The sequence below is a fragment of the Dermacentor silvarum genome, chromosome 2 (genome assembly GCF_013339745.2).
Source record: "Dermacentor silvarum isolate Dsil-2018 chromosome 2, BIME_Dsil_1.4, whole genome shotgun sequence".
Classification (NCBI taxonomy): domain Eukaryota; kingdom Metazoa; phylum Arthropoda; class Arachnida; order Ixodida; family Ixodidae; genus Dermacentor; species Dermacentor silvarum.
Genome location: NC_051155.1, coordinates 179,086,026 through 179,108,161, shown reverse-complemented (window position 1 = coordinate 179,108,161; position 22,136 = coordinate 179,086,026). Strand labels below are relative to the sequence as shown.

General features: G+C 46.8%; 1 protein-coding gene across 1 annotated transcript in view; it reads left to right on the top strand.

Moving 5' to 3' along the window:
• Positions 1-10,929: 10,929 nt before the first annotated feature.
• The window catches only part of LOC119442218 (neuroplastin), a 69,874-nt gene continuing 58,667 nt past the window's right edge, over positions 10,930-22,136 (top strand). The window contains exon 1 of the mRNA XM_037707005.2: positions 10,930-11,204. Within this exon, the coding sequence (XP_037562933.1) occupies positions 11,141-11,204 (64 nt within the window). The 5' untranslated portion in view covers positions 10,930-11,140. The remainder of the gene's footprint in view (positions 11,205-22,136) is intronic.

Here is a 22,136-nt window from a genome sequence, read left to right as displayed (position 1 = left end):
GAATACAGTCCTTCAAATTCACTAAAGGAACTCTCTTGCTTTTGGAAACATCTCGGCTCCCACTCCTAGCCAGCTCGCCATAGCTGGATCTGCAATGTTCTTCACTCACCTCTTACCGCAACGTTCCCATAGCTGTGCCCCCCTTGGTACTACAGTCCTACACTCTCCATTCATAGGATTCATGGCGCTGGCTTTCGACAACTTTCAAAAATTGCACGGTGCATTGCCGGGTAGACCTTTTCTTGCATTTGCAATGAGGGTGTACTATAGGTGTCGCCAGTGTTCACTATGTCGAAGATAGATCAAGGACTTTCAGATGGGTGTCTCTAGTTCCTAAATTTGGCTAGTTTCATCATCATTTTCAGCTCATTATCTTTGCGAGAGATGCTCGGCCAAGAGTCCATGGCCGGAAGCCGGTGGATTTAGTCACCACAGCTATCTTTGTCTCGCCACAAGCGAAATAGCCCGACAGAGTGTCCAGCTGCCGTAGAGTGCGACCGCTTTCTATGAACTTCTGATTTACGTGGTGGCTTCTATCTGAGCGGATGACATAACAATTGGTCTCCAATCCACACTGTGAAGGTGGCTGGACAGCGAAGCTGTAAATGATAACTAGAACGATTGATTACCCATTGCGACGTACTTGAAATTATTCACATGGCAACATTCACATGCACTATACCTAATTAGTCTAAGACGTTTCAACAGCCTGCGACTTGGTTTGCGCCGCTACTTCGGGCACCAACAAAAAATGGACCAGAGACAAGAGAAATGCAATTAACCACATTTTCGCCGCGTCACTATACGTGACCTTGCAATAGCACTGTCACAACACAAATCAGTTGCTAGGCGGGCTATTCTTTTACATAGGAAGGTGTTGTTACGTCACTTCCTGCTTCGTATGCTACAGTTGCCGCTTCCCAGCAACTGCAGCTTATGCAACCATAAACTTTACCGGGAAACGCTTGCGGTGAACGCTATGTGGGAAGGGGAGCTTTCTGGTCCCTTTTTTTTTCTCCTCCACACAGCCGGCGCCGCCGCTTGAAGGCGAGATTTCTGGTTCCTTTTTTTTCTTTCCCCGGCATGGCCGGCACCGCCGCTGCCGTAGGGTGCCTCGATGCCAGCGCCGCCGTTCGAGGCACCCTACCGCTGCCGAGGAGGCGAGCGCCGTCTCGTGTTGCTACAAGGAACCCAGCGGCGCACGCGGCGCGCGCGGCGCGCGCCTCCCGGGCTCGTACTCGCTTGGCGACAGGTCCACTCGCTCACAGTACGGCTCCCCAAGGCATCTACTCTCGATCTGACAACCCAAACGCGGTCGCCGTCATCGGTAAGGCTCATGCGCACTTCGACAGCATGGTGTAAGTCCTACACTCTTTTCACATTGTGATTTCAACGCCGCCTTCACTGTAAACGTGCCCGCTAGAGTTAGGCCTAACGTTAGGCCTAACGCTAGGCCTAATCTTGGCCTTGGCCACTTAACGTGATACCATCGTTATGCGGCCACCATCGCAAGTCGACGCACCCTTAGAAAGCATGGAAATTGACGTTTGGAAAAGCAAAGCCACGCAAAGGGAATATGACCCCAGCGTCTCTAGTGTTGACCAGCCGCAAGCCAAACAAGCGAAACTCGCCCCGGATTCGGACACAGCCGAGACGCAGGCAGCCAATGCCACCCAGTGGCAAACTGTACCAGGCAAGCGACAGACTATTAAGGAGCGAAAGGCAGAAAACTTCAGGCATCTTAAAGAATTACCATACCACGTAGTAATCATTAGGCCGATGGAGAGGTGCGACGTTTCTTCATTTCCACGCGCCATCCAAGCCACTGCGCTGAACAAACTTGCGAGTGACGCGCACTTGGCTAGGCTAGCGGTCTACAAACCTGACAGCAGAAGCAACATGATCACGGCTATTGTGAAAGAACAGCAGTATGCTGTGAACATTGGAGGCAAGTCAAGACGCTATCCGATCCGAAGTGGGGTACTGTCAATGTCACTAGCTACATGGCACCTCCTAAAAACACCGTGTGGTTCGTAATACACCTGGTTGAGCCTGGTAGCACCAACCAAGATCTCATTTTTTTTTAATATAACCTTTTCTCCCCAGTCCTTGTAGCGAGAATGTTAGGCAAAACCAGCACAGCCCTCGTCACGTTGGAAGCTCTAAGCATTCCGCAGAGGGTCTATTATTATAACTGCCCACTCAAGACCCACCCATTCAAGAACCGGCCTTTCTTGCCGCAAAATCGGCCCCATGCGAACATTTTGTCCAAACCAACCAGTGTGTTCCCAGTATGGGGTCGACCATGACCAAGACACCCATTGCGGATCGCCCTTCTGTGTGAGATGCCAAGAAAAGGCCATGGCAACAAGCCCCATGTGTCCGTGCAGAGCATCACAGACGCCCTCCTCTACATCAGTAAGGTCAAGAAGCCCAACACTACAACATGGTGACAATTTTAGACGTAATAACAAAAGGTCAGTCACCTCAACAATGCAGAGACAGGAATAAAGTCACCAGCACCTCGACAGAAAGCAAGTGGTCAACCCAAGCACTGTCCCCACAAGACACAGAGTAGGCAACGCAGTCCGTCAGGTCAACCGAAGCGACCTCGCCAGTCACTATCCAATCTTGACCAAGCTATAGCCAAGGCACAAGCCGATCTAGAGAAGGCACGATCCTTGATGCTTACGACACAACGTACTTTCAACGAGTTACTAGAAGTAACAAGTAGAAAGTGCAGAGAAGCTTCAGAAGGCATCAGCTAAATTCTGGTCCAACAACCTCCTGACCAGCCCTTCTACTCCTCCAGCGCCCGATAAGACAGCATCTACTCCTCCAAACCCATCACCACAAAAGACATGCCCGCCGCCCACATGGCAGTCGGTATCCGAAAAACCCGATATGCTTGCGAACGAAACGATCACGGCAGCATTGGCGAATATCACGACAAGGCTTCACGCCCAAGAGGAGAAGCAAGCCGAACAAACCAACATAACTACGCAACTGGCCACAATCATGACAAAGCTCTCTGCACTAGACACGATTACAAACCAGCTCAACCAAGTTCATGTGGAACAGCAGAAGTTCCACCTAGAGCAATTTTACAGCGCCTGGACGCCCTAGAAAACAAGCAGGTACCCCCAGCAAAGCACAGCTCCACCGGAAAGCAAAGGTAGGCCCTCTGCTAACAGCATAAATATGGCGGCTATTTCCCCCGAAGGTACACCGGACATTCTACAGTGGAATTGTTGATGTCTTCAAGCCTGTGCATCAGAATTGAATCTGTTCGATCGTATAGGTTATCCCAGCACTCTTCTTTTGCAAGAGACTAAGGGAACCTTTCCGGGTCTTCATCACTACAAAGCTCTGTTTTCTCCTATCATCTCGCACGCTCATTAGGGAAAGGAAAAAATACAAGCACAAGGCGCCATTTTTGTACACAAAGACACACCGCATGTGCTGCTGGACACCGCCACCTTCTGCACGCCACATCAAGAAATTGGAGCAGCGAGAATACGTCATAACAAGAAGCCTATAGTCATCGCTAGCGCATACTACAGACCATCGGCAAAATTACAGGACATAGATTATGATTGGTTATGGCAGCTGAAACACGCCTACCCAAGAAATGCCATTCTGGTAGGTAGGGACTTCAATGTGCCGCACGAAACATGAGGCTACTGAAACTCAAGCTCAAACGGAGCAAGACTTCTCACTGCAGCAAGCGAAAAGGCGGGGCTTTTATTGGCCAATGACCTCGACTGTCATACGCGACGCAGTATGCAACCTGGACAACGTGACACACCATTCCAGACCTGACCTGGCACACTGGCAACATCATTAAAGATTGACGTTGCGGCCACGAGACGCTGGGTTGTGGTCATTACCCAATTTGTATTGAGCTGAACTTAACTCTAAGAAAACGAGGACGCACTACTCAGACAGTCAGCTGGCAAAAGTTCAGAGAGGCACACGATGAACATCTAAAAGAACTTCTAGCTGTTGAAGACCTCTTGCGAAGGGCCAGAGAACAGGCCACCACTACAGCACTGGTGACAACAGATGTCCCCACACCAGATACCCACCTCCCGCAAAGCAGCTGAGCCGGGAGAGATGGCCAAGCAGGCACCAGAATGGTCAGCTTGGTCAAGGGATCCTTTGAGGACAGGACATATGAATTTCAGCTATCTCCCGGTCATTTAGCCAGGCAATTCACCAATACACTCTTTAATGTCGTCATGACCAAGATCGCATGAAAGTTAGACGCAGTTGAAAACCTTTGGTTTACAATGTACGCTGATTATATCACCCTGTGTACGACCTATAGGCTCAGTACAGCTGAACAAGTAACATCGCTCTGGGAGAGCAGGAAGCAGGCAGAGCAAGAATGCCTATCATCAAGAAAAAATTATAAGGAATTGTTGACGTTGCGCAAAAGAACAACAGAGGCGAGAATATATGCAAAGCAGCTGAGCCGGGAGAGATGGCCAGACTTCTGTAGCACTCTGTCACACCGTTCCTGTTCAGGGCGCTTGTGGCATACCTTCCAAGTTATGAATGGCCGAAATAATACTAGGAATAACATGGGGAACATCCTGATCCGCACCGGCCAGACCACCGAGGAAATAGAGCATGAGGCAGCCCGTTCATCTTCCACCACCCGATATCTACACCCCACTGCCATCTGACAACTCGGACGGCATCAGTGCACCATTCATCCTGTTTCAGTTAGAGCTAGCCCTTTCGTAAGTGAAGCGAAACAGTGCCCCAGGACAAGACGGGATCTCCTAGAGCATGCTCCGCAACGCAGACACAACTACTAAGCACAAGCTCCTAACTTGATCAACAAGCATTGGCAAAACGGCTCCCTGCCTAAGCACTGGAAGCATTCCGTTGTCATACCTATACCAAAACTTGACAAGCAAGCGACGCAACTCTGCAATATGCGACCAGTCTCACTGACTCCAACAATTTGTAAGTTAATGGAAAAGATAGTTACGACGCGCTTCTCCCACCATCTCGAGGATTGTGGATACTTCCACCCCTTCCAGACCGGATTCCGGCCGCAGTTAGGCCCACAGGGTAGTGTCTATCTTCTGCATACCACCATCGACCGCGAGAGGAAATTTTGCAGAGGACGACTGGACGCTCTAGTAGCAGTTGACTTGAAGAAAGTTTTTGACACCATTGGCCACCCTGCTATTATCATAGTAGTCGAAAGCACCCAAGCAGGCACCAGAATGGTCAGCTTGGTCAAGGGATCCTTAGAGGACAGGACATATGAATTTCAGCTATCTCCCGGTCATTTAGCCAGGCAATTCACCAATACACTCTTTAATGTCGTCATGGCCACGATCGCATGAAATTTGGACGCAGTTGAAAACCTTTGATTTACAATGTCCGCTGATTATATCACCCTGTGGACGACCTATAGGCTCATTACAGCTGAACAAGTAACAACGCTGCAAAACGCACTGGACATAATTGATCAGGAACTGAAGACAACAGGCATGAGGCCCTCGCCGGAGAAGACGCACTACATCACAATACATGACAAACATGGAAGCTCCGACGTAACCATTTACTTCAACGGACACGAAATTCGCTAACTGGAAGAGGGATACCTAAGAATATTGGGCATCCCAGTCAACAAGGATGGCATGGCAAGCACATGGCTGCCACAGTTGAAGCAGCAATGGAAACCAATGGTGCACCTTGTCGAAAGGCTAACCCACCCCAGCGGAGGGGCAAGAACAGAGGTTGCACGACGACGTAAGGTGGCAGTTCTTATCGCCAAGATAAGGTACGGAGCCCCACATTATGGCCCGATGGCTGCCAACTACAAGTAACTTGACAAGCTACACAACCTGGCTGTGAGAGCAATCACCGGCCTACCAATACACGCAAGAACAGAAGAGCTGCACAGAAGAGCTGCAGAAGAACAGATATTCCTGCCTCCCGACGGTAGAAGCACTGCTTAAAACCCACAAGGATAACCACAAATCGAGGCTGAAGAACATGTGGAATGGTCAGGGACTGCTATCTGCCTTGCATGGCACGAACCTGCACCTGCCAGAGCTGGACTACCTTTTTCCACACTGGGATGAAATAAGGGTTATGGAACCCAGACCAATCCCCACGAATACCAAAGGTGAAGGCAGGGAACACCGACAACAAAGAGTATTAAACGCGTAATCAAAGCACAAAGAAACAATAATATATACTGATGCTGCCTTACAATACGATGAATGTTCAGGCAAAATGTATGCCGCTACCGCTTATTACACACAAAACGGTCAAGCACACTCCGTAAGCCACAACGGCTATGCTCACTGGGCAGCCACACTGGACAAGCTATCGAAGAAGCCATTCAACTCTGTGATGGGCACACAAAAGACACGGTTCACATCTACAATGACAGTCAAGAGGCCCTCAAGTAACTGCACTCCCGATCCTACACGACTACCATAGCACACCGCATAAAACAAACCTGCCGCCACCTGCGGGATAATAGACGTGTACGCATTTTCGTACACTGGCCACTAGGCCACAACATGAAGCGAGCGGGGAAAAAGGTGGCCCATGAGGCTGCAGGCGAGAAAATTAGAGAAGACCACCATCGCAGCAAGCACATGCGTCTTCGTTCTTGGTGTACCTCGCTTTATAACTACGCGTTCTAAGGCGCCCTGATTTCGCTTCGAAAAGTAAGGAGCTTCCCTTTGAGTTATCATAAATTGTTTCTTTCCTGTTTTCGTTTTTTTTTTCTTTCAGTTAGTTAGTCATAGCAGGTTTCTTTTCCATTGCCACCACCCATGAGATTGTCTCAGCCTTTCTGATTTTGCGTTTGACGTTCTTTGTTGCCGTGTTGCTAACCAAACCGGTCACCTACTTGCTGGTAAGCTTCCTAGTTATTTTCCTCCACTGTGAGTCAATGTTTTTCCTGTACAAATATCTGAACCCTCTCGCACCCCATTTGTTTTGTTCCATATTCCTCAGTCGTTCTTCAAAATCAATTTTACTCTGTGCTTCCCTTACTTCAAAACTTGTCCAGCCCATATCACATTGTACAGCTTCATTTGTAGTCTTCCCGTGAGCGCCCAATGCGAGGCGTCCCACAGACATTTGGTTTCCATCGAGTGCTGTTTGTACCCCTGACTTCAAGCAAACAACCACATTTCCAAATGTAAGCCCTGGTACCATTGCACCTTGCCCCACACCCGGGAGCACCTCGTACCTATTGTATCCCCATAGCGCTCTGTGCTTCATTATGGCCGCATTTCTCTTCCCTTTTGCTATTATTGTTTTTGCTGTGTCTCCAGATATCTATCGCCTTCGTATGGCACACGTCTTATGGAAATGCACAGAGATCAGAGAAATACACAGAGCCGGACCTTCTCATAGAACCGGACCTTCTCGAGGAGCGATGGCTAAGCGCTCTGACTAGCTCGGATCTACACGACCAACTGTGGGCAATCCAGTGGGCCCGGGCAGTGGTGGAAAGGCTACGCCTCACCGCACATAATTCCCGCGTGGCCTGAGCCCGGGCCGGCAACCTCGCAGGTGCTTTTATCAATAAAGTTTTTTGTTCCGTCCGTCCGTCCGTCCGTTTATCCATACATCAAGGTAATCGTATTCTTTTACCCGAGCTATTTCCTGGCCCTGTACACTTTCCGTTCACCGTTTTCATTGAATAACATAAAACATAATTTTTAACGCTAAATTTTAATCCTAAATTCTCACATTCTTCTCCACACATATCAGCCAGACGTTGCATATCACTTTGCTTGATAGCAAGCAACACAATGTGGCTTGCATAAAATAAACCTGGAAGCTTTGCCGGCGTGTTTGTATGCGAGGTTAAACCCGATACTGATTCCTTCTAGCGCCCTTTCCATCCTTACCATGTACATCATAAATAGCAGCAGGGATAAAGGACACCCCTATCTCAGTCCCTTGTAGATATCAACTTTATCCTCACTCCTCATCCCTTCCCATTCAACGCAAACGGTGTTTTCTCGGTGAATCTCCCTCAATAGCTGTATACAGTTCCCCTTCCAGAATATACCACAAAATGTTGCGGTCTATGTATACGTGGTCCGGTAATGTCTACGCTCTGGTAATGTCTAAAAAAGCCTTTTATCTTTGCTTGAACCAGTATTTGAAACATCGATTTTTTTCTCACGGTATATTTCCCATTTTCTGGCTACTTCATCCTTCGGCAACTGCGCTTTTTTTTTTTTCGCCTGCCTGTGCTCTATAATATGCTGCCTGCCTGTGCTTTCTTCTCTGGATATTTCAATACACTGAGTAAGGACAAATAAGTTATCATCCAGACGCCTACCGATTCTGAAGCCATTCTGAAGTTCTCCCAATTTGCCATTATTATCTACCCATGCTTGCCGCTTCAATTTAATCGCCTGAATTGCTAACCTGTATATTACCGATGTAATGGTCAACGGTCTATATGAGTGAATTCTATCTTTTTTCCCCTTACCTTCATGAATTAAATTCATTCTACTTTGTCCCCAACTGTCTGGTATTCGTCAATCTTTTGAGGTTTTTTTTCTACTGCTTTCAAAAGAGATTCCTTACTTTTTGGTCCTAGTTCATTTACGAGCCTAATGGGAACCTTGTCTAGCCCTGCGGCTGTGCGCTTAGGAATTTTCTCTTCGACTTTCTTCTTGTTGAAATTTGTCAGCACCAGCTCCTTTTCCATCTGGTTTTCTTTCGTGCTCTTTTTTTCCTCCGATACAACCTCGTCATTGCCTTGGAAAGATATGGCTGCTATATTTCGGATGTAATTTAATGGCGCGTCCCTTTCCAGTTTGTTTTCAACCTCGTTCTAGGACATGTTGTATTTTTCTAGACTTCCTGCATAATAAGTTTATGTGGTTCCAAAATATTCTAGGTGCGGCCTTGTTTTTCTGTCGTATTTATGACAACCAACGTTCACTTTCACCTTTTATCTTTGCTTGAACCAGTATTTGAACCACACATTTTTTTTTCTCACGGTATATTTCCCATTTTCTGGCTACTTCATCCTTCGGCAACTGCGCTTTTCTTTTGCCTGCCTGTGCTCTATAATATGCTGCCTGCCTGTGCTATATTATGCTATAATGTGTCCTTTAATCTGCAACTGCTACATGGTATATAATATATATATATATATATATATATATATATATATATATGCATATAATATGTAACAGCAATGCAAAGTGTGCACGTATCGACGCTACGCGGCGCGCATCTCACATCGCGTGTCTCCTCGCGTGCTAGGACGCGTGTATAGGGCATGTTTCCGCAGCAAGCTAGCAAGCGCTGGCGTGGCTCAGTGGTAGAGTAGGTGACCCGGCGGTAACAGTTTTTTTTTTAATTCCTGGCGATAGCTGTGGCGGACAACATGCGCCAACCGAAACGGCTATTGGAATGAGCCCATAACATCTTACGCTGTAAAACGCTAATGCAAAAACGCACTGTGAATCTCAAAACATACACAATGTCGCTTTCATTAAAGAAGGTTATGAAGACTTTCAGAGCAGATAGCTGTAATGACGCGTTATTTCATGGTCCAGGCAATTCTTCTATACTGAAATTCATCTTTTATCAACTATCATTTCTTTATTTCCAGCAGCAGTTGGGGGTCCCTCAGGCGAAAAGAGGCTGCAAACCACTTGAAAGTGCCTGAGGGCCCATGTACATGACAGTGGTTTTACAGGCGAGATGTGCACAAATGTACACTAGCGCAATACAGTAAATAAGAGTCAATAAAAAATGAACACTCATTACAAGTACAACGAAGGCAATTATTCAATGAATGCATACATTCAAGAAATGTCTAGTACATTAAGTCAACGTAAAATGTTTAACATGAACACTAACGACAAAATAACGCAAATAACAATAAACACAACGCATAAAGCTAACCATTATCATTCTAATTATAATACGACAACATAAAACAAGAACATTAACCAAAAGTTTAAAAATATTCCCTCGTTGTACGCTAATTAAGGCATATTCGTACATTGCATTCGTTCATTGCTGACCTAAAAGCACACTTCTGCTTCGTACACTTAAGAAAGTTCGGGAGGCCAAGTCAATTGCTTTGCTTTTGACTACAGGGGGCGAACGGTGTTTAATAAAGTTTTGAGAAAACGGGGAGAACGCAAAATCGGTGACTCTGCGATAGCGTGACTGAAATGTGCTTAGCTCCACGGAAAAACATTTTATGTTTAAGGAAAAATACTGGTGGCAGTTTTTGCGCAGGCTGAGAGGGAACTGCGGCTACTGATGAGTCATTCTGCTGCAAACAGCCCTCTTGGGTTCATCTTCTAGTAGGGTCGGCCCATTTCGCTCAGTTTAACCAAGGCGAATAAGTAAACCTTGCCTACACGCTTATTTTTATGTGTCACAGTAATGTCCGACGTCTGGTGGCCTCTCTTTATTTGAATCCAGAGTCATGGACTGCGGCGCCACCTTCAATAGTACACGAGTTGCTTCCCAGACGGAGAGTAAATGCACTTTGCTCAAACCTATGCTATCCACTGGCAACAATGACCACATTCCTTCGACTAAAGGTCGTCGGAGCATGCAATGGCTTCCTTTCGATGACGTCTTGTTGAGGTCGCGTGCGTCCATCGCCTGGTCGACGATGCATCGGCGTTCCTCTGTCGGTGGCCACCGTGCGTTGCATATACACGCAATCACCTCCCGGATTGCAACCGGCCGGGCGGGCCGCGCCGGCAGGCGGGAGGGCGTTATTTTTCTCGTCCCCTAAATTTAGAACCCGGGTTGCTCCGCTCGCCGGTCTTCCACGAGGCCGCGGACCGACTCACGGCGCAGGAAGCGGTTCTCTCCACTCTGCGCGCGCAAGAACACCGTAGCCGCAGCGGAAACCGACTGTCCTAACCGAGACAACTGTCTGCGCACACCTTGAAGTGCCGGCTCGGGCGCGTGTGTTATTCGGTCGAGACCTGTACCGCCGACCCGAAGAATCTCGAGTCAGCGTAACCACGCAGTAGTGGTCCTAAGAGGGCAGACCGCTTCGAAGACGGAACAGAGGCTATATAGCCTTGCCAAGGAGCGCGAAACTCGCTGTGATCTGAAGGATACACTCCTGGAGTAGACGGTTGCCATGGGCCCAGATCTCCTCTGGCGAGGACTCTTCCTCGTCAGCTTGATGGTCGTCGGTGCTCAGGGTAAGTTCCGTAAGCTCACGCGTAAATTTCTCTGGTGCATATCACGACCAAGAACCATAATAAAGTGCTCGGAAGGCCTCATGTTTGTAATGCCTCACGAGCAGTAGGTAGCAAGCTGCTCGCAGGCTCATTCATTTGATTTTATTGTGGGCGTGCTTGATTAATAGGACGATGGTAGCTTGCATACAGGGAGCAGGAAGTGAGGACATTTACTTTTAACCCATCCATGGTGCCAAAATTCACTGAAATTGTCTGGTTGGTTTTAAGGCTCTCGTGTGTTCCAATACATTAGTCTGATCAAGTTATCAGAAAACCAGGCAAAATTAGTCATTATTATAGAGCTGCACGGAAGACTTGCAGTTCAGCACACACACAGAGGTCACCATTAAAATGCACTTTCTTTATTTCGTGGTCAGTACAAAAGCACGTCATCGCTGGTAGCGCTGGCAGAATTGCACTGCACGTACGATTATGTGGCCAAGTACGGGACTGTAAGTAAAATTCAAACACTGACGACGAAGTATACGCCCATATTTCTGCATCGGTCTTAAGTAAAGGAGGTGGTAAGCATCCTTGATGCATGAACTCAGAATTACTAGTACTGTGCAGGCAAGCGCCCATTCTCCTGCTTATTTGAATGTAAAACAAAGAAGCAGACTAGTACAGGAACTAGTTCTTTACGAGCTGCCGGAGGAAAGCAGCGCCAATAAGGGCCCCGCATTCTTTGTCACTGTTCCAAAACGCTCTGAGGCAATATTTCTGACTGCGTGTTTGCGTGTGGAAAGCAAAGTAGGAAGCTGGAATGCATTAGGCTAGTACGCTCGAGGCGAAGTTCACGTATTTCGTGTGCTTATAGGCCCCTTTCGCTGAAGCTTTACTCACTCAATTGATAGCAGTGCCAAAACAGCCAAACGAGTGGTGGAACGAAATGGGAGGAACGTGATCAACGTTCGCCGTGACATCTCTGTTCGCTTATCACGGGATGCAAGTGTGTGCGATATCTGAAGATGCCCAAGTGCGCCTGAAAGCGTCGTAGCGCCCTCTGGCCGGTGCAGGATGACTGTAAACGTCTGTTGTTCCGTGGTTGCTATAGTATACTAACGGACAACCTTTTGCGGCATTGAAGGGTAAGCTACGGAGGCACAGTGCACGCAAGTAAAAGCGCTCCTGAAAAATAGTCACCCAATATAATCCTCGTTAGTTTAAGCTGGGGAATGGTAGGCATGAACGCGTTATTTACAACAACAAAATATGACAAAATAGACCACGGAAGGGTAATTTTGACTTAATTTTTTTTCGGCTTTTCACTTCTGCGTTTGGAAAAATGCGAAACCCTCTCACGTGGAAGCTACGTTGATCCCCCCATCCTGTATAGTATGTTCCAAGGAACCAAGAGCGCTGTCAGACGCTGCCGGAAAACTAGGCATGGTAACGCACGCGTAGAAGCTGCGCTTTTCGTACCTTTCCCTTCACTGTCACAGAAGGCTGACCGCAAGTATATATAAAAACAAAAAAACTGGCACAGGGAAATGATCAAAAAGACTCTCTTTTTCTTTCCTTTCCTATTTATTTCATTGTCAAGCGTGCCATTGATGATTTCCTTTCTCGATTTGCATCCCGTAAACACACTATAAGTTTTTATACAGGGTGCTTCAGCGAACACTTTCAAACTTTTTTAAAGGTTGCCTGTGGCAGATAGCCCAATCCTAGTTAATGAGCTGGTCTACTCGAAGAGGCGGACATAATTTGCACACAAAATTGCTATGCATAATCAGTTAATTAACACAAATTCACTAATTAAGTTTCTAACTAATTACTTGATGGTCCATATTGCAATTTACAAATTGTAGCCCTGGAGTTCGCAAGGCAATACCACTTAGAATGAATTCTCGGGATGACGCCAGTTTCGAGATATTAATTCTCGAACTTCGCGGAGAAATGCTTTGGCGTTCCAGTTACTTTTCTGCTTCAATGCATAAAGCGACATTTTGTTAAAAAATAACTGGAACGCCAATATGCATTTCTCCGCAAAGTTCGGGAATTAATATCTCGAAACTGGTGTCATCCCGAGAATTCGTTTCAAGTGGATCCGCCTTGCGAACTCCGCGGCTACAATTTTTAAATTACAATATGGGCCATCAGGTAATTAGTAAAAAACTTTATTAGTGAATTTTTTTTAATTAGTCGATTATGCATGGCCATTTTGTGTGCAAGTTATGTCCGCCTCTGCGAGTAGACCAGCGCATGTACTAGAATTGTGCTATCTGCCACAGGCAACCTTTCGGAATTTTTGAAAGTGTTCTCTGGAACACCCTGTATATCTTGTCATCGATCCCGTTTAGCATAGGATCTAATATAATTGTTTCATGGGGAAGGGGGGTCGAGGGAGGCTTATCTTTCCCCTCAGAGGTACACCCCGATCTTTTTGCTACAGTCTGCTTTATTTTCTTCTGCCATCAGCCTATTCATGAATCCGTGTTTGCATTTTATCGCACAAACTGTAAATGGCCTATGCTTCAATGCGCATAGCGTACAATTCGTCTCGTGCCCCTTATCTGTAATTGACGGCTTTCTTTCCCACATTAAACATTGCGAATGGTGAAGTTCTTCCAGTTCTTCCAGGTGTTCAGTGCTCCTACACGAAATTATCACACACTATCACGTTGAGTGTACACTTAATTACAGCCAATTACGCTTTGACATCTGAACGCCACGGTATATAAACAAGAATGTTATATGGCGGTTCATAGTGGCTTTACCGCAATACGCTCGTGTGATGCGGCGAGTCATACAGAATGTATTGCAGTGAAGAGAAGGGAGAACTTGCTCAAGTACTACGTGCAAACAGCATGCCATTATTTAGTATACTTTAGTGGCACCTCCAGTACACCAAAGAGGTAACGAGGACAATAAAACTGGAACTTGGACTTGTGCGTCCTTGGGTGCCCTAGAGATGCTGCGCCGCCCGCTTTATTATAATCTCAGGTGCTGTCCTGAAGCCGCCGTTTGCCGGTATTATTTTTATTTTCGCATGCTAAACGATCTCACCGAGCTTACTAAAGAACAGCCGCCATTATGGAACGCATATAACACCCTTGCCGGCATAAGTTCGTTGGGCAGAGAGACAGGTTGGACAGAGGCACAAAAACGTCACATCGCAGCCGTACATTTTGTTGGCTTAATGAAAGAGAAGATTGCACGACAGCGTCAAATAATTCTAAGGTTCAAGTGAACTCAAGAAACTATTTAGAAGCGGTGTCCGGAACCTTGCGAATCTGCGGTAGCTGAGGAACCGTTCCTTCCTGCAACGGTTCTATCACTTTACCGCCGTTCCGTAGCGGTTGTCCCAACACCCGCACTTCGAAAACGCGAAAACAATGGCAGACGTGAAGTCGTGCTTTCTACGTATGATGCCAGGCGTCGCTAGTTCCCTTCCGTGTCGCTGTCGCGTTTGTTTGCACCTGGGTTTGCGGAAGGGCGCAGGTGCGGTGCAATCACAGATTCAGTCAGCGTTCGCTCACGTCACTAAGGTATGCCCGTCAGCTTCAGGGGCTTTACTTCAGTGTAGGCAATAGAGACGGGCATTCCTACTGATTTACGCATGCGCTTGTTTGCGCTTGTTTGCTTAAAAGTGATAGACTCCGTCGACATGAGCTTTTGCTGAAAAAAAGACCAGAACCCGGGGAGGGGGGCCATTGTCTTTCGCCAAAAATTTCTGCTGACGGTTGCAGTTAAATGCGCTGCATATCGAAAGAGGAGAAGGAAAATGTATTCTGTTTTGCCTGCACATTTGCTGTGTTTCATTATTTGCGCTTGTCACATTGCAGTGCTCCCTTCATTTTGAAGGGAGCCGCTTAAACCCGACGTCGTGACGAAATGTCTTCTGGCTGGGGATTATCATTACAAAAAAAAAAAAAAAAGCGCAGACACCTGCTAAGTAAACAGCGAGATCCATGAAACAGCAAAATTGGAAGACATTAAAAACTGAAACAAAATCAAGAAAAGAAAACAAGTGAAGAATACGGGAGTCTTTGTGCACAAGAGCCAAACATGGGGGACAAGGTACTCACGCTTTATTCGTTCTTTTCACTCTCGCTCTCTCGTGCTCTTGTCTCTCTCCCTCCACCTGCATCTCTCTCGCTATTGTCTTTCGGCCTTCTAGCTCTTTGCGAGGTTAGTATATTTGTCATTTGCTTGCGCCACGCTGCTCGCTGGCAACGAAGCCGCCGATCGTGACGTCACGAAGGTGTACTTGCGCCACCATCACTGTGAGTTCATAAGAAAAAGTTGAGCCCATCCACGTAGCATGACGTGCGTTATGAATCCCACTGGCACGAGCTTTGTCAAATGACAAAAAAATGAAAACTGGCTTTTAAAAGCAGCGGATGGCAAAGAAGACGCTGAGTGTTAGTGCGATGCAATTACAGATTCAGTCAGCGTTCGCTCACGTCACGAAGGTATGCGACAGCGCTGCCGTCAGCTTCAGTGTATAGGCACAAGAGACGGGCGTTCCTACTGAGAGACGATAGGCTCAATCGACGTGAGTTTATGCTGAAAAATACATCAGAACGGGGTGGTATCTCCAAAATTTTCTCAGCGTTTTCTACCTGCAGCTGGCGTCCATATCTTACGCCTACAAGGAAGGAAAGAAAGAGTGGAGAAGGAAAGCCCGGGAGGTTAACCAGCTTAGCACAACCGGTTTGCTACCCTACACTTGGGAGCGGGAGGGGGGAGAACGAAAGATGGGGAGGAGAGAGAGAGAGCACATAGCACAGCACACACATCGTCAGTTACAGTTCATCATTCTTGCGTGGTACGTGACATCACTGTGGCACTTGCAGTGCCACAAGCGCTACTGTGCGGTGATAGTACTCGTATCTGGTGATCGTGACCTGCTGTGGTTGTGACCGGCTCTCTTTCTTTCTCTCTCTCTACTTTCCTATCTCCTTACCTCTCCCTCCCCTGTCCCTCCGCCTTGGGTAGCAAGCCGGATTTTGCCTTGTGGTTAACCTCCCTGCCTTTCCCATTTATTCTATCTCTCTGCAAAACGACGTTTGTGAATATGTCAACATCTTTGAAGGTAACAGCGCGAAAGGCGGGACAATTAAGCGAGTGACAAATAACACCCAGGACCGAGCGCAGACCCCTGTGTTTGCCGCTCGCTTGCACCATTTTTCGCAATGTTCCCTCCAGAGATGGTGCCCTCAATCAACTAGCTCGGTTTTAGACCTTAGTGTAGCATATACTGAATGTGGCGTAAGTAAAGGCGATCAGTATGACCGGCTTTTCAGGTTAAATTAATGGCTCGCTCACGCGCACTTTTCCCAAAGAGGTAGCACTCTGCGGTGTACTTTGTTTGTACCACGTTTGAGAGCACTGCTCGACTTGCGTTCACACAGATAAATCGGAAGTACACATCCAGCCAAAAATTCGCACCAACGAAACGGTGGCGTCTCTTGCCGCCGAATCGGCGACAGGAGGCGTCCGTCATTGTTACGATTCCGGAGTTACCAGAATCCTTACAATTACCAGGATGGTCCTCGCTTCCGATAAAACGGTGTATCACACCAACCGTAACCAAATCAGTTCTATCCATTACTGCGGCTGCTTCGCTTTCGCCTATTTCAGACATTTTCGTAACAGTGCACTCTCTTGCGTGATTTCGTTATTTTGCGCTTCTTTTCAAGTCGAGTAATTATTGCTTCACGTATGTATTCGTGCACGTGTACACATGTCGTCTGCCACTCTGCAACAAACCGTCGTTTAGTAGCTGGAGTTTCTCAAAGGATGCAGCATTAACGATGTAATATGTTGTACACTGCACATCCTGTAATGTTGTCATGTTGTACCAGCTCGTGTAATTCTTAACTCGTTCCCCCATGGCTACGGAGAGGCCGTGCCGACATCAACTGCCAGAATCTTAAGCCACATCCGATTATATACCACCGAATAAATGAGGCATTCAATCAGCCACTCGACATGCGCAGAAGGATAATATAGGATGCAGATCTCGGCAAATTGGTGATTAATAAAGGTTTACAAGCACAATACTAACCCTAACTAACGAGGGGGAAAAATAGACGTCTTGACAAGGGCAACCGATAATGGGGACGAAAGTAGATCTCGCGCACAAAAGCAGTCGAAGACAAAACTAGACGTCATGAAAAGGACAACCACTTGTCGTTCTCACAACGTCTGTTGTTGTCCCCGTGAGTTGACTTCAGCTTTTGCGCTGATATCCCTCCGGGATAAAATGAATGGCTCAGCCGTTGGATCATAGCCTTATATGGTTAGGAGCGCGCTTCGCTCCTAATAGACCTAACCTACGCCTACCTGCACAAACGCCCAATGTTGTAAGCATTAGGCCTCTGCCGCGCGCCCATGGAAGTCAAGCAAGCCTTCCCTTTATATTCTCCTAAAGCCAATTTCAGGGAACCCCCTATAGTTATCTCAAACAATATCTCGACACTTGCGGATATATAAACGACGGCCCCGATTCATTGACAGGTAAATATTTTTTTTTTCCTGAGGTTGCACGACAGCGCAATTTTGCATGATGACCTGCACTTCCTCTTCCTGGACAACATGGAGGCCCATCCATTCATTCAGTGAGACAACCGTGACAGCTATAGGCAAGTCGCGAGATCCCGTTAACAAAGTTCACCGTGAACACACGCTTTCAAACACTTCGGCGTTTAGTGCCCTCGATACTCGGAAAACAACGTTTGGTGTCTCGCCAGATGACGCAAGAATTACGAGCTCGCTAAACTTAGAAAAACGAACTTACCTTATACTGTGCCCGTTGTTTGTCATGTAGCGCTATAGTGCACGGTCTAAAGAACGCCCCCTTAGGATAGCTGGTGCATTGGTGGAGCAAGTGAATTTAGAGCAAACACATTACCAACGACCGAGACGCACTGGTAACCCATATAACTCACGGTTGATCAAGGGTCAGTGACACAACGCTCATCCCGTGTGTTTACCTGTGCTTTTTCCATAAGAAAAGTACATTCCGCACTGACTGACTCAATTAAAGTCTGCCGGTTCGTCGGCTTTCGGTATGCTGAAACAAAGGTAACCTTTGCAAAAAGCGTGCATGATATTTAACGGCACCTCAAATGAAAGTCTATTGAAAGCAAAAACAGGTAAATGTAACCACAATAAAATTTGTATAACGATTTTGGTAATAGTAAGAATGAATGCAAATGTGGGGAGACTGTGGAGAATGCACGAGCCGAAAACTGAGTGTTTATTCCTCAGTATCTTATACCTAAGACCACTAAGACCAGTGTACTATGCAGTATAGAGCATAAGTAGAATAAATCTTTTCCAGCTTTCGTTTTTTTCTTAATTTTCATTATTGTAGAAAACCTCCTGAATCCCGTGATCTTTATGATAATGAGCATTCTGCCCTAAAGCTTTGTTACGCGTAGAATAAGGCTTTATTGTCACCCTCCGTGAACTTAAACTTTCGGTGCATTTCAGTGAATACTGCTCACATGGGAGTTCACCATTTTTCGGTGACTGTTCACATCAGAGTTTGATCATTTTCCCAAAAATGTGTAGACACACAAATCGGCTATGACTGCTGGTTGCTTGATTTCTTTAGTTGAATATAATCACTGCCTTTTCTAATCAATGTACAGAAAAGCCGGCTTTGGTGATGCCTTTACTATACTACACATGACATGTATACCGATCAGGGCAGTACACACAATAAATACTATGGCTCCTGATGTTCTATGTTCATCACATCATGTGCCATATGTCCGTATACGTTTGTCAAGTTTTGTAGATACGTGCCGATAAAAACTAGCAAGTTGTGAAGAGTTAACCATTCGGCTAAATGCTTTTAAATGCTTTACAATCGCACTACAAGCGTAATGAAACAATAACTGAGAAATGTGTTCCGTGCCCTCGCGTTATAGTTTTTACCTCAAAATAACCTTTCATTTCACGACTACTAAGCGCAAGTCTCCTTCTCGTGCTCAAATATCGACAGCGTTTCCTTGGGATGAAAGTTCAAAGTTGCATTATTACAGGGCCAACAGTTTTCCTCTTCTTCGTCAACACCGTATTCCCATGTGTATGCTGATATTGTGCTGTTTACCACGACTTTTGGACAGAATGATCAATTACTGGAGGTTTTTTTTTTTCCGTGATATGATATTACAGTGTCTCATTCACAGCAATACGAACTGAAATGACAAATAATCAAAGTGATAATAAATATGTGCATATGTACCCATTCCTCCCCCCCCCCCCCCTTCTTTAAGTCATTCTACGTAATGTCTCGCAAACTTATCCACCAACCATTACCTAACTTCAGCCTTGGCTGCGCACCCTTCAAAAGAGACCGCTGCCGATTTTTTTCACTTACTGCTTGAACGCGTGAGCGCGCGTGCGCGTCGAAACCGGTCGCTTCCAGCGAGCGCGCTCAAAGCACGTCTTCGACGAAGACTGCGCAATATGCGTGACCGAGCGCGCGCTGTTGTGGTTGGCCGAATCCCAGCGGAGGCGGCGACGACGGCGACGCAAGAGGAAGCCGAGGTCGAGTACCGGGGCCCGACCACCGTGTCCGAGGGCTCCGAGCTGCGCCTCGAGTGCCTGCTGCCCGCGCACCGGTTCGCCAGCTGGCGCAAGGACCGCGCCGGGGCGCCGCCCCTGGTTCCGGACCCGTGGAACCGGTTCCACATCGAGCACGGTCCGCGCGACCCGCGCACGGGGCGCGTCAGCTCCATCCTGACCGTGCTCGGGGCGCAGGGAAACCACACCGGCTTCTACTACTGCACCAGCTTCAGCCCGCTGTACCACAGCGTCATGGTCCTGCCGCGAGGCACGCACCAAGCATCGCCTGCATGCTCTCAACCGTGCAGAATCAGGCGTCGAACTCACGACACTTTTCGTTCACATATAAGAGCCTGTTAATCATTGGCAAGTCGTCATGATCACGTCATGATTGGCTAGCGCATGTTTTATTACGATTATTAGGCAGTTTTAGAAATAGGAGACCAAAAGTTAAGCGGTGCAATCCGCCGAGCGTCCAGAACAACGCAAAGGGCATACCATATATATATGCAGTGTTTGGTTTTTGTGTACATGCTAACCCGCTTTGGGTACGCGATTTCTACAACTCACTATTATTAAATGTATGTAAGGGGGCTGTCGGGGTCTCTTCGAGGCGCCGGCAGTGCTTCTTCTGCTCCGAAGTGGAATTTTAAAGGACGGGGCGAATAAGACGCAGAAGAAATAATCCGCGAATAATAGTGACATACTAAAAGGCGTTGCTCCGCGATCTGTTAGCCTTATGGTAGCCGCGATGATTATGAAAGGCGTTGATTCAACACCTTGAACAGGATTATTTTTTTCTTCAACTGGGAAACTTCCTAAGAAACCCATATCGGTTTCCTTCGTAGGTTGGTGCTGCTTTCAGGCTGATGACTTTTTTTTTTCTTTCGTAAAAGCACTTATGAAACAGTTTAGTTCATGCCGAACAGTTCACAAACGCTCAATTTAACAAGACGAATTATAAAAGAATTTCATTTCAGCCAAGTAAAAATAAACGAAAAAGTTTTTTTTCTCTCGCAGATGTTCTTACGAACAATTCTAACGCTAAAATTGGAGGCGCCAGCCAATAGTGATGTCGTACACGGTTAGCGAAGGCTGCAGGCCATTGACAAACAGCACTTAAGAACGAAAAGCTTTGTGAATTCGGCGCGTATGCACATCGCTCCTGAGCTCTCGTTGTACCTTCATTTTTCTCTCGTCACTTTTCTCATGTTTCGATCCTGTCCCTTTCCCCGTTAGAACACCACCAACCGGTAGATGGTAGATGTCATCTATTTAACTAACCTCCCTGCCATTGCCTTCCCTTATCTCTCTCTATTTGCATTCATCGTGCTCTGGTACTCGGAACGTTGTGACCCTAAAACTCGATAGAGTGGAACTCGAACGAAACGAAATAAAACAGAACATGTTCTCGCGCTTCCACTTTCGCCAGTGTGCGTTACATCAAAGGTTTTCCGCTTGATGCGTGTCTGTAGATGAAGCAGGGTGCGACGACGCCATTAGCGACACCTGGTAAAGCTGTTTCGAACTAAAATGAGCAGACTCTACGGCGCTGTGCGCATGTATGTTGCACGTCAGCATGCGTTGAGGTTTTGTCTGCGATGTGCTCTCAACAGATGTGTCCAGCTAGGAGCGGCCACGCAACACACTAACATTCTGTAGCTGATCACAGGAATCGCGGAAATACGCTGCTAAGTGGTATTCTCTAACAGTCCTGCAATTCTATTTTAAATTTAACTTGAAAGAACAGAATTACGAGAATGCAATAGGTGTAAGCACGTCCAGTTAGAACTCTCTACTGGCTTTGTTCATGCATGGGATGATCAGTTTATGGCTCTCCAAATCTGTCGCAATCATATTTACATAGATATGCCAAATCGTGCTGCTATTGAGAAGGTCATGCGCAAGAAGTGTACTCATTAGTACTCTCCTTATGCGTTTCACTTTCTTTTCGTGGTAGCGATGATTTGCGTAAGGTTTAATGTCTTGTGACAATGCTGTTACGCATGGTTGGTACAACGACCCACTGAGGGATAGATGAGGTTTTCTGTTGGTGAGCTCGAAGGTAAGAATTCAATACAGTCCATGCCTCTTAAAGAAAAATGGGAGAGTTGACTATAGCAGAACATTCCAGAGAGAACCCTAGCTGACCAATTTAGTCTGGCACTTAAATTATGCTTCCGATTACTTGCCGGTCACTTCAATGGTGCTTTCATGGCTCCTTATAGTACTTGGGCCTATTGATCGTGACGAATCGTAATAGTCAGCGACCGGTGCATCACACTTCAGCCGGCACGAATGCTTCTCGAAATAAAATTATACCGAGTACCCACACATGCATGTAGTTCTGGGCCCGTGTTCACA